At 43.2% G+C, this 13,891-nt stretch overlaps 1 protein-coding gene across 1 annotated transcript in view; it reads right to left on the bottom strand.

Moving 5' to 3' along the window:
* Nucleotides 1-13,891, bottom strand: part of limk1a (LIM domain kinase 1a) — a 74,151-nt gene that overhangs the window by 59,047 nt on the left and 1,213 nt on the right. Inside the window, exon 2 of the mRNA XM_085796546.1 lies at nucleotides 11,570-11,669. Coding sequence (XP_085652672.1) covers nucleotides 11,570-11,669 — 100 coding nt within the window. The remainder of the gene's footprint in view (nucleotides 1-11,569; nucleotides 11,670-13,891) is intronic.

Genomic DNA, 13,891 nt, shown 5'->3' with positions numbered 1-13,891 from the left:
TCAAGCATTATTATAGGTCATACATCCAATACCTCATATACCACATATTGATAGACAGACAAAAACAGATGTTTCCAGCTGTCATCCGTGTCCTTTGACAATGTGATTGGGCTTTTTTTCATTTACTTATTTTTTATTAATATAACAACTACTCTACTACTTCTTGCAGAGTCACTGATAATGAAACTCGTGTTACGGCACAAAACTGCACAAACCAACAGAAAGGGTTAATAAGTTGAAGCCACATAGATAAGAAGTTAAGTTCTCAGAGAGAGTTTGCAGCTGGACAAGAACACAACACAACAACACAACACAACACACCGTCTCGTCTACCATCAGAGTCCCTCAGGTCTGACACACACACACACACACACACACACACACACACACCACCGCAGCATTAAGTCGACATCAACCCTCTACCAGAAGGAATCACTTACTTTCTGTGCTGCGGCGGCCTCTTGCAGCGCGGGGTGCTGCTTGCTGACATGTTGCCCGTGGGAGCGAGGGTCTTGTTTTGACAGTGATGAGACAGACTCATGTCAGCAGCTCTGATGTTGAACCTCACAGCCCGGCTGTCACAGCCATCAATGACACACACACTCTCTCTCTCTCTCTCTCTCTATCTACTCTCTTCCTCTACTTCCTCTCTCAGCCCAGCTGCACAGAGAGAGGGTCACGCTTCGCCTTTTGACTATTTCCTGTCGTCTGCCCGCCCTGTGGGAGCAGACGTGACCCTGTGACATCACATGGCTGCTGCCTGGTGCTTATTTCTTCTTTCTTTCTGTTTCTGGACCTCGTGGAGACTCTGCCCAGACCCGGGCCGGCCTTGTACTGTAATCTGAACCGGCCCATTTCCTGCACTAAACAATACGTCGAAAAGAATCTGGCCGCTCAAATCTAATTTTCCTATTATCCATCATCCATCTATTAAACCCTTCCACCTCCTCTTCAGATGATTCCATTTACCAGCAGAACCATGTGAGCCCTCGGGTGCTTTGTTTTTGAGAGGATGAGGCCGAGATGAAGAGCAACCCGTCTCATCCTCTGCACCAACAGTCAGTTCAAGACGGATCGGCCCAGTCACATGTTGTTCCATCAGTAAACATGGCACAGCCTCATGGATATAGATGCATGTTGGCATCAGTGTCATCAGATGAGAACAAACTACAGCAAATAGGAGCCTTGAATAGCTCACTGGGTTGAGCAGTCACACCCCATATACAATACAGAGACTACAGGGTCCGGTTCAAATCCCCCGGTGTGCCCCTTGCTGCATGTCATTCCCCCTCTCTCTGCCTCTGATCTCCTGAGGCAGAAAGCCCCAAAAATAATAAAAAACTACAGCATATATATACACATTTACTTTTTATATAATTCATATCATATATCATTGTTATGTAAGCTGCTGAACGATCTAAATTCAATAAAGTATTTTCTATTCTATTTAACAGAATCTTAAAGTTCGAGTCAGCTTTACATGGAGGGAACTACAGCTGTAGCTGTAACTTGTCCTCATCAGCAACTATCACGGTCCTAATATCAAAAATCTTTTAAAGGGATAGTTCACCCAAAATTGAAATTTCACTCATTATCTCCTCCCCCTCATGTGGACTAAGGGCTGGGAGAAGTTTCAGAGTCCTCCGTGGCTTCTCTGAGTTACAGGGGGTTTCGGCGTAGCAGTGCATGTCCATATAACGGTTGCAAATGGATACCAACTGTCTTCGTAACAAAAAGACACACCAAAAAACATCCAAATACCTCCATGCTGCTCGTATGTAATGTCCATCTTGTATTGAAGCCCCAAAATGCGAAATTGTCCTGAAAAAAATTAAATAAGTCTATATTTCAAGCTTGTTTTGTAGCGCAAGCTCCTCTTCCCAGTTCGTCCAGATTTGACGAACCGGGAAGAGGAGCTTCGAGAAGCTTCCACTACAAAACAAGCCTGAAATATAGACTTATTTAATTTTTTTCGGGGCAATTTTGCATTTCGGGGCTTCAATACAAGATGGACATTACATACGAGCAGCATGGAGGTATTTGGATGTTTTTTTTTTCAATTTTGGGTGAACTATCCCTTTAACATGTAGCGTAACATTATTGTCATCCATCTATTGGCTGTACAGCTCGTCTATGCTGGGTAGCAGGGGGGCTGCAGCCAGTCTCAGCTAACATATGGAGAGGGTGGGGTACATAGCAGGTTGCCGCTCGCATTCACACCTATGGCCAATTCAGAGCCACCAATTCAATGTGTAGCCTATGTCTATGGAGATGTGGCCCCAGGGAATCGAACTGCAGGACCTTGTTGCTCCGAGGTGACAGCACTAACCCCTGTAGCACGCCTCATCTCGGTCATGTCAGCCTCATCTAAGCCCGCCTGCTTATCACCTGAGTTACAGTGAAGGAGTCGAGACATGATGTCACTTACAGAAGAATCACATGAACTTCATGTGATTGGGCCCAAAACCACATCTTTCCCATGTGCAAATAACATGATTCCCATGTGCAAAATGTTTCACATGTGAAAAATCAAATGTGAATCACATGTGAAGTTCATGTGGTTTTTCTGTAAGGGGTCTAAGCCACATGTCACCATAGCAACCATCTCTATAGATCAATATACATAGATACCAGTATTCATGCAGTAGTGCAGCATTAAACTGCACATACACTGTTATATGGCCACACTACAGTACATGGCTAAATGAGACTGATCAATAAAGCATGTGAGCAGCACGTCTTCAGCTAATCGATTAATCAACTAAATTCAACGTGCTCAGCTTTGTTTGTTTATACTTTGTGATTATTTATGAACCTTGAAGCTAATTAACATCCATAAAAACTAGTTTTCCTCGGGGAGTCTGTCTTCAGGATTCCACCTCATTAACGCTCCATCAGCACCGTTCAGAGTCGAGGCCGTGCATTAACATTCGTTTTCTACCTCGGCTCGGTAAACAACCCCGACACTCTGGCTCCGTGAATCATCTCATGGTCTGCCTCCGTCGTGTCCTGCCGCCTCTGTTGCCAGGCAGAGTTCATCTGCAGGTAGAGAAACGGCTGAGTCACTGCAGCTCTTTATGTCGCCTGCTACCGAGCCAGACGGAGCTGGAGGAGGCCAGATCTGCTGCAGCCGACACTTCGCCTCCTTCGTCTGCATCGTGCCCTTCTCCTTGTGTTTTTCAGTCCTCAAACCGAAACCAATTACCAGCAGTTTCTCTGAGGACTGTGGCGCTGACTAGAATAATCACACAATAATCGATTATTAAATTAATCGTCAACTATTTTGATAACCAAATAATCGGTTTGAGTAGTTAAAAAGTCCAGATTCTCTGGTTTCAGCTTCTTAAATGTGAATATTTCTGGTTTCTTTGTTCCTTTATGACAATAAACTGAGTCTCTCTTTGGTTTGTGGAAAAAACAAGACATTTGAGGACGTTGTCTTGTGGTTTGGGAAACACTGATTGATATTTTTCAACATTTTTTTAACATTTTATACACCAAACAACTAATCGATTAATCATTTAAATAATTGACAGATTAATCAATAATGAAAATAATGGTTAGTTGCAGCCCTAGCGCTGACGTTGGTCCTGCAGACAGGAGTCAGGGTGTGGAGGAACCCGTGCAGACAGACGTGTCCTACAGGACAGGAAGGCTGCAGGCTGCAGGCTGTGTGTGTGTGTGTGTGTGTGTGTGCCAGCTCGTCCTTGACAAGAGACAGACTTCATTCATTCATTCACATCATTCTTCAAAAGAGCTGTGACTGCGTCTCCATGGAAATGCCTGAAGGACAAGTGACATCACTGAGATTAGAAAAGTTCACTTTTCTGAACGTCATCGGCCGTCATCAGTGGACGCAATCAGAGGGTTTAGCTAAAGTGCTAACAGAGCACAGGCTTTTGTGGTCTTCTGGGACGGCTGGCGGGGCAAAGGCTGTCAGGCAGAAATGGTTTTATTGAGAACAGGACAGAGCTGCACCGTACTGCAGAGAGACTGCAGCACAGGTCCAGCCGTCGGAGCTGGACTACAAATACACAGACGCAGAAACCAGGAGGATTTTCACTACATCTCTATCCACAATCCCAAAGCTGCACAATCACTCTGAACGACTGTAAGCTGGTGATTCAGGCAACATTACACAATTTAAATAATGACCGAAGACGAGAGAACAAAACACATGAAATGCAAATACCACAGAGCAAATAAAAACCGTGAAACCACAAGGCTCATGCAGAATACTAACAAGCAGAACATTATAAATCCTCTTATTCTTCATTCCCACGAGCTACAGTCAAGGCTGGGTTCGACTCCAGAGTCCTGTCATCACGATGCTGCTCACACACCTTCCTACGACACAGGTGTCGACGTCCCTCGGATGTCAAGAGCTGCTTTAACCTAATCCCCTGGAAAACCCCAGTGAAGGCAATAAAACTCACCCAGGGGCTTCTCACCGAGAAGCCTCCAAAGAGTCTTTAATCTGAGTCCCCGTGGCCTTTTCAGAAACAATGAGTGAGCAATGAAAAGAAATTAAACAGCACATTTTGAAAACATGAGAGCAGCACAGATAAATGACACAAGGTGACTGCTAGAGATGTCACAATAACTTGTTTTTACAATTAACTGCGTAAACGCCACAATTAATTATCATCATGATTCCTAAATACTGTCACTTTCCAAAAAGGATTATGTCAGAGCCATAAAGGGCAAATAAGCACCAAAATGAAGCTAAATGCACAGATACTGGTTTAAATTAGGTTGATGACAGCTACATTTTTCTGTCTGTTTACGTTGTAACGTTACAGTCAACCACATGTTCACTGCCTGAGGTTGTGGAGTTGAACAGAGTCCAGTTCAAAACCACTGCTCTGCCTGATCCTGTCACATCAGAGCTGCTGGAACTTTCTGGTCATGTTTTTTCACTGCTGCAGTGTTTTGCTGCTGAAGCTCCACAGCAGCAAACCTGTCAAGCTGTCAGCTCGCTTCGAGTTGTATCACGACTTATGGGAAAAATGTGGGAACTAAACCTGGACCCAAGAGAATAGTGTTATGATGAACATTTTTCTCACATAGCTGCCTGAGAGCGGAGTGAAGGGAAATTAAGTCATTAAGAGAAGTTCAGTCACAAGGTGATTCAGCCATAAAAACTAGAACAGCCACAATGTCATTAAGACGTCTCTGTGTTTTGCAGGGTTAGGGGACAAACAGAAACAGAAGTCAGGGAAAAGCTTCAGTGGGAACAGTTCACAGCCAGAGCACGGCTGCATTTTCCCATGAAACCATACGGCTCATCCAGAGGCTGCTATTTTCTGAAGAGTAGTTTTTTTCTCCCTCTCACCATAGGGACTTCCTACAGTCCCCAAATAACACTTGGTACTTTCATTTTGCCCCCCCCCTTCTCCATTTCCTTTTCACTGTAGTAATACTCCATCACAGCACCGTTTTTTGTTCGGAGTTAAGCTCCGTTCCGCGGTCCCACAAGTCAATTCACCATGGGGGTCTTGTCCGACTAGTGAACCCATCTTAAATCCTCCTTTTACATGAAAGGTCCCACCTCCTCTCATGGCTTTGATCTCATTTCTAGACATGGCTTTCTTCACCAGCAAACATCACAGTGATTCTTGGAGGGTGCAACACTTTCCTGGAGATCAATCACACCTCTTTTTACAGACTTGGCAACTTCACTATTGTAAATTCAGCATTCTGGTAGTGGTTGGGTGGATTATGGGAAATCCTACACCTCTGGGCACAGACAGGTGAAAGCTCCACCACCCCTCTGGTACAGGACCCACTGTCTCTTCTTGAGAAAGTTTCACATCTCCTTTTGGTTGTTTTGCACCTCTTTCATGTGGTTGTTTGTTTTATTTTGGTAATTCTGTGCCACTTCCTGTCTTTTGGGTCAGTTTGCATCTCTCTATAGAAATGTTGCATCTTGTAACTGAGCTCTCTGTTGTTCATTTCACTGCATGTATACAGGCTGTGGTCCAGGAGCTCCCTTAGCCCTCGGGCCCCTTGGCCTGTGCCCAGTGGACCTGTCTGTCCATTACTGCACAGACACCACTCTTAGTGAAAGTAGGCCTAGACTTAAAAGAGCACCACTTTGCATTTCTTTCTATTTCCAGCTACAGCACAAAGTGCATTAATATGCAAACAAACAAAGGGTGTTAAACAAGTTCACACACATGAATAAGCTCACAGGAGAGAAATGCAAAAATGTCAACAGAGAAAAACAACAACACAAACCACAGCCCCCTGAGAGATACTGCAATCCATTCGTGCCAATGAAGCCAGATGTAACTCTCCATGTGTACTCTCTCATGACACACAAACACAGAGTGACACACACAAGCAAACACACACACACAAAACCATTGTGGACTTTGCCCTGTGCCCATGGAGATCCCCTCCTCAGATTTCCCTTTCAGTCATCATCAGTGACACTGAGTTTTCCACACAGCGACAGCCGAGCAAAGGAGCAGAGGACGATGCAGCAAAACTTTCAACCCAAAGGACAAACTGAGCAGGAGACAAAACCTCAGCTTTTCAAAATAAAATCTAGCTGCTGTTTTTCATACCCTTCCAGAAAAACCACATGAACATGAATGTAGCTTTTGCACATGTGAAATACGCTGAAAATGTGTTTTGCACATGGGAAACGTGTGGTTTTGGCCCAATTTTATGTGAATCACATGTGAAAGCCATTGAATCACATGTGCAACCCATGGGAACACATGTGAGATCCATGCCAACCCCCATGTGAAACCCATGGAAAACATGTTATTTGCACATGGGAAACATGTGTTTTTGGCCCAATTTTATGTGATCACATGTATCACATTTGTGTGACTGTTATCGGTGTTTATAAACACTAACAACAGTCACATAAAGCTGTGTCACTGTGCTCAGTTCAGTATAAATGGCTCTTTTGACAACAGCTCATAGGAAAATAACAACGACCTCAGGTGAGCTGGAGCCGTTGGGGTGTTTGTGCCAACTTCCCATGTTTCACATTCAGCCTTCACTTCCATTTCACGCTTGTGAATTCAAACTAAAAAACAACAAAGCTGAAAACAAGAGCAGCCGCCATCGGCACACGGTTGGGTGTTTGTAAGTGCAGGAGCTGGGGTGAGCTGATATTGTCTAATAAACCAACAACAAGTGTTAGCTCATGTGGCTAAAATTTGTGTTTGCCTGCCCAATAAAGGACAAATACAATCAGTACAAATATTATTTAGAGCTGAAAACTGTGGAAATGTATCAGTCAGAAAGATGTGAGGTGACCAGACTTCTTTATCCTCTTCATCATCTCTACTATTACAACACCCCTGGCATGTTGTCATGTCATGATTACTATGACCACTAGAGGTCATCTAACTATAAAATCAATGGGCTGTAATAAGCTGCTGGCACCTGTTGGGTCGTTACAACATTTTGATCAATGAAAGACAATATCTGACACTGACTGAAGAGATCATGTACTGTCACCTGATCTACTCATTCTACATTCAGTGGAATTAACCCGGATGTGTTAAGGAGATCATACTGCTGATAAAAGAGGGAAACCATCCCATGAATATTGGAAACAAATTCATCCAAACATGTCTTTCTGAGATGTCAAAGTTATTTACACATCTGCTGTGTCTGAAAACAACAACCCCCCCACCCCCCCACCCCGACTCATTGCACAGTTTCAGCAGAATTCCTAGACACGAAGGATGTTTGATCTCCAGGAATTAATTTAACTTAATGAGTGACAGAGAGGAGGATAGGAGGAGATGTTACATAAGACCACCAGCAACTAACAACAGTGTCCCATTAAACAATAAACAGAACGGCCTCGTGGCAACTGCCCCACTTTCAAAGTAAATAACTTCTCCTGTCTCGGCTTAATGAGATTATCGGCGCTGACGAGAATCACCGAGCAAAGATCCTGCTGATTGTTTCGCTGCAGCGTCATTGAAAAACAACACCACCAGCAGCATCTGAGCAAAAACAACAAAAACCAAAGCAAACTCAAAACAAATCCATTTCTGTCAGAGGTTACCATACTCGATGCATTTCAGTTCAAGAAAGGCTGTTTTCCCTTTAATGAAAAAAGGATATTCCAACATAAAAACAAATTGATTGTTGATACAGTACATACTGGCTGTCTATATGAATCTGAAATTTCATACATGGAGAACTTCCTTCCTTTCCAGCTGGACAGACACTCTTGGTGGAAGTGTCAGATTGCGTCTTGCTGTGTTTAGAGGATCAATAACCATTAGTGCATCTCAAACATCTGTGAATCTCATGTGCTCATATACATTGTGTTATAGGACCCAAGGTGACGCTATTGATCTGATAAGTCAGTGACGCCTGAACTTCCAGACACAGGACAGCATGAGGGCAGAAAATAAAGAGTGGTACTACTATGCTATACTTGCCTATACTGTAACAGTAACGCATTATGATAAGATAACTGAATAAAAATAATGATAAGGATAATAAAATTAATGTTCTGTTCAGTGCAAAATGATGCTGGAGAATTTACCAGAATCTGACTTAGAATGTGTGCAGTCTCTTTATTTACATATGTCTGTTTTCCTACCTCCGTTTTCATGTGTCCAAACATGGCTCCTCATATAGATGAGACTGAAACTCAAACATACCCATTCCTCTCCAAACAAAACCATTGGAATGTAAAACCAAACACACAGACGGCTGTAGAGATGTTAATCATGGCAGCAGCTACAGGTCTGATGCTAGAGGTCAACAGGAGAGCGGATCGCTTCCCTGAAGTCACTCAAGTTCACTAATAATTGTTATACTTCACTGGAAAAGAGCAGACTTCAGCACCTTTTCAAAAAGAAAAACAGCCATTTTGAATTCAGGGTAAACGCTCATGAATGATACATTAAAAAATCCCGGTCAGAGTATGAATCAAAAACTGTTCTGAAGAAAAAAAGAGTATTAGCCAACATGTTTTGAGATATCAAAGATACTGACTGGTGATGCCAGAGATTTGCATACAACAAGAAGCACCACTACTGTAAAAGATACCAAAGATGAGCAAAGCTGAGGGTGAACAAGTCAGAACCTGCTGAAAACCACCGCTGTGTTTCTGCTTCAGAACATCTGCTTCCTCTTGTTCAGCATCTGTAAGGCCTGTGCCAGTTTCCTCACCTCATGTTGTAATGAGTGCAGGTCATTAGGATGATTCACTTGAGTTGGGTAACATGGTCGTGTTTACAGATTTGACTAAACCAGATAACATGTAGCATCACGTAGACCAGAAACCAGTCTCACCAAAGACTGAATCTAACAGTGCAGCTGTAACACTATTACTACTCAAAGACAAGAGACCCAGCAGAAAAGTCACCAACAACAAACACCCAAAGATATATCCTTGCAAAAGTGAAAAGAATGAGGTAAGAAGAAGACTTTCAAGACATTTAGCAGTACATGCATACAGCAGTGCTATAACGTGATCAACAATCTCCGTGCTCATTAAAAAACAGGTTTCACAATGACTTTCCACGGCGATTAAGATGCTGATTATCTTCTCATTCCATTCACATACACTGGTCCATTCATTAAACCCTTCTAGGAAACTCATTCTACTGCTGCCCTTTAAAGCAGCTATAATCAATGCTTTCATGATAACAGCGTATCAAATGACAATGTACTGAGTCAGTCATAGTGATGAACCAGCGGAGAATGACCACTTCAGTCGGCAGCTCCCCTTACAGAGTTTTATCGTGAGTTTCTGCTCATTGTGTAGCTTCCTGCTCTGGAAATTCACCGTTTTGGTTCACTTCTTGTACAGTAGCAAATGTTTCCAGATAAAACAAGCTCCTACTGTACACTACCATCTCAGCGTCAAACATCAGAAACAAACAATTAAAAAAAAAAGGGAGTGTGGAGGAATTAGCCCCTAAAAAGACAGATATTTGCCTCAGGAGGTGGTGTCTCCACCACCTCCTGAGGCAAATATCTGTCAGAGCTAATAGAGATTGAGTATTGGGTTTATATTCCTCAGGTGAACAGTAACATGACTCCAAAAGAGTATTAATGATGGTGAATGTGTAAATTAACCATCCAAGTTCACCTATCATTGTAAAAGGTGTTGACATGTTAAAGGTTGAGTCATGAGTTTTTTTGCCCAAAAATAAATGTTAGACTTTTATAGAGTGCCGAAGCGGAAGCAGGAAGTAACGGCCCCATGGGTCCTCAATTCGAAAAAAGTCTCCATACAAATGAACGGGACTCCAAGATTTATTTTGTGATCCGTTTGAATTGTGCCATGACAAAAAAATATGTCCTCTACCTGTTTAAAACATCCCGTTTCATGCCGAGAAATCAACAGTTTATCGTAAAACGGCAACAGAAGAATGAATTTTGTGTGACGACGCTCTGCGGACTACAGATCTGTGTCCCACAAAAAATACGTCACCAACTGACACGGGAAAGGGCGGCATGTGGTGTGTGATGTCACCTACGCGACCTGTAGTCTTTCTGGTTACGGACTCTTAGGAATTTTATTTTACAATAGTTTTACAACAAACTGCTGATTTCAGGTAGAGGTCATATTTTTTTTGTCATGGCACAGTTCAATCGGATCACGAAATAAATCTTGGAGTCCCGTTCATTTGTATGGAGCCTTTTTTCGAATTGAGGACCCATGGGGCCGTTACTTCCTGCTTCCACTTCGGAACTCTATACAGACAGTTATGAAAGATAATCATATGGGCTTCTAGTCCTGTGTGTCTGCAGCCTCGAGTGGTAAAAAGTATTAGGGCCGTTGTGGTGAGCCCTACCTCGATGAAAACTTGGGATCGCGGTAGCGGTTAGCATCTGCCTCTAACACCTTCTTCCCAGCTCACCACAACAGCCCTCCTGCTCGTTACAACATAACACTGGAGGCTCCTGTTGTCGGTGACAGTCGGCTATCGGCCCACAGTTCCAGCGCTTCACCCAGACCTTATTTCCTTTCCTTTGCAGTCTTGACAACTGCTGCTGTCTGGGGCAGGAGGCTACACAGTTGAGCCCCAGAGGAGGAGGGGCCCAGTTTGAATGTTTTGTTTACAAACTGCAACGGACAAAACTCCAAACTCTTCCCTTAAAGGGACAACGAGGAGTTTTGGAAAAGCGAAGTGTTTCCACACTACATTTATGAGCCTCCGCGCGCACCGTAAAATTCTTTGACCGGCGCAAGACAGACTCATGTTTTCATTCATCAAGAATTAAAGTCAGAGGTTGGAAGACGATCACATACCGTCGTAGTTCTGACCATATTCGGCGATACGGCGGCGTTATTCTCATGACTCGACATGAAACCGAAAGTAAAGAAACGCTGGTCGGCTCGCCCAGCATTTCCGCCACCACTAATAATAACAAAATAACCATAGAGACAAAACGATATATTTATCGAAAATGGGCCCATTAACAAGTGGTAACGTAGATTCATCCACATTAACGTGAGACTTTTTTATAACCAAATAGAAACTCCTCGTTGTCCCTTTAAAAAAGATGTGTGAACACATGGCGTCCATGCTGACATGTTGGGGCGGCTGTGCGTGTTGAACGGTACCTGAAGCAGACGGTGTGCCAGTCAGCGTTGAGAGCCTGGAGGTACTGCTCATCATAGATCCTCTGTTTGCATCCCGCACAGACGGGCAAACTTCCTCCAGCTGTAAACCACACAAACACAGCAGGTCAAAGGTCATCCTGTACGTACACGCTACAGTGACTCACGACGTCCTGGTCTTTACGGCTCAATACTGTTCACCTATTATTATCAGAAGCTGCCCTTATGACCAGATATATACCGGTAACAATTGCTGGTGTGTGTTTGCATGTGGCCGTTCTCTCTGTCCTCATCTCGCCTTCGATGCAAATCATCACCACTGCTGGTTAATAATCTGACTGGAGGTCAAAGAGGAGCTGATAGCAAACACACAACAACGCGGTGTCTCTGACAATCCCTCATCATTACCGACAAATCAGACAGTGAACTGTTCTTTGTTCGGTGGCGTCCACACACAGAGGGCTGACAGGCTGCTTTAATCAGAGTATCACCCTGCAATCCCCTGTAACCAATGAGCTGTTGCATCTCACACTTATGTTGAGTGAAATAATAATAAGTCGTGTTTTGTTGTTGTATATCATATTGTTGTATATCATCTCTGTAAAACTGTAATGTATCTTTACTGCTTGTGTTTAAAGTCTGAGAGACACTCTTTTGTGCTAATTGAGTGTTATATATGTGTTATTTGTTTTCTATGTGATCAACTAAGGGACTGCATATGTAAATGAGTTCCTATGGTAACCCTGCTACATTGCATTAAATGGCAACATTTAATATTGTACATGGTCCATTAGCAAAATAAATAAATTGCTGAAGTGTAGAAAAATTGGTCAAAGAGGAGGACTCTGGGGGGGTGAGCTGACAGCAACAACTAAGGCTGACTGTGATTGTGTGAGTGCCACTTCTCTCAGTTTAAAGCAGATATCAGTGGCACGGCCGTTTCGGCTAATGCTGTGTTCAAGGCAGGCTTTTGAAACCGTAAGTTACAGCTTCAAGTCACAACTACGACTTGGTAGCGTTCCAGGTAACCCGTAGCTCGTGTTTTTACCGTCCTGTTGTCTGTGAAAGTTCCCTATAACGGCCACTCGTAACTTCCGACCCGTGAACTCGTACCAGATCGAACTGGTATGACTTCACAGGAAGGAAAAACACAAAGTACGAGTTTCCTTGAACGCACCATGAGTTAGCAGCCCCCGCCCTTGTCAGGCATCAATTGGTCCTCGTGCTACGTCACCACATTCACGCGCATCCCTTGGCTGCACACACAGCCCTTCATGCCGTTCTCTCCCCTCATTGGATAACACTTGTATCCCACAAGGAAAATTTTCTCCTCGGGTTACAGCAGAGCAGAGTGACGGAGAGACTCGTGTTTAGGCTGAAATACTTAATGTAAGTGATTGCTGACGGAAAATAGGACTATTTAGGACTTACATTAACAAAAACATTCCACTGATATCTGCTTTAACTTACACACAATTAAGCTCAAAGTTGCCAACATACAAATATTTTTTGCTTCTTGTGGGGAAAAACAAAATAAAACTTGTTTTTCAGTAGATGCATTGTTCCTTTGACGTGAACACAGTCTGATAAGAACTGTTTCCATGGAACAACCGTCATTTGCTGCAGACCACAAATCCCTCCTCCTCCCATTCTCTAATGGGGGAAAATGCTAATTATGATTAGAGTTTCAGGAAAGGGCAATTTGGCAGAGATGGCACAGTTTACTCTGTAATGGATTAGAAAAAATACGGCAGCAGAAAGTGTCATCAGAGAGGACAAAGTGGCAGCAGCTGCAGCAAACAGAAACCATTAGATTACATACAGATTATATTATTGTTAATTTGTCTATAAAAGTTGTGTTGGCAGAGGTTTTTGAGTGGCTGATTCACCTGTGTTCACTCCACTGTGTGGTGGATTTGCTGATCAGAAAAAGCAGGTGTGCTTCATGTCAATTTCTCCTTTTACCTCATGAGCCTTTAATATTTCTCATTTCTGGATCATTTCTGTCCCTGACAGCTGTGTCCTCTTCACCTCTGCTGTCCCACAGACAAGTAACAGCAAACAATACACCTGCATCATACACTATAACTCACACAAACGCTGTGCCAGCACTTCATCCTTCTCATTAGCTATAGCAAACTCACTGTAATGTAAAGTGAGTCATCACATAAAAGGTCTATTGTTGAGCTTGGTGAACCTGATTGACAGCTGCAGTGTAGTGTCTAATACACTGCACTCCAAACTTACACAACATCAGTGAGGCAAAGTGTATTCAATCAATAACTCATCTGAGGTGTTCTCTGTTTTTCTCTTCTTTTATTGTTG

The sequence above is a fragment of the Trachurus japonicus genome, chromosome 13, assembly GCF_045865225.1.
Source record: "Trachurus japonicus isolate A0001 chromosome 13, Traja_1.0".
In the NCBI taxonomy this organism is placed as follows: domain Eukaryota; kingdom Metazoa; phylum Chordata; class Actinopteri; order Carangiformes; family Carangidae; genus Trachurus; species Trachurus japonicus.
The sequence above is the reverse complement of the archived record's forward strand: the minus strand, read 5'-3'. Positions and strand labels throughout refer to the sequence as shown.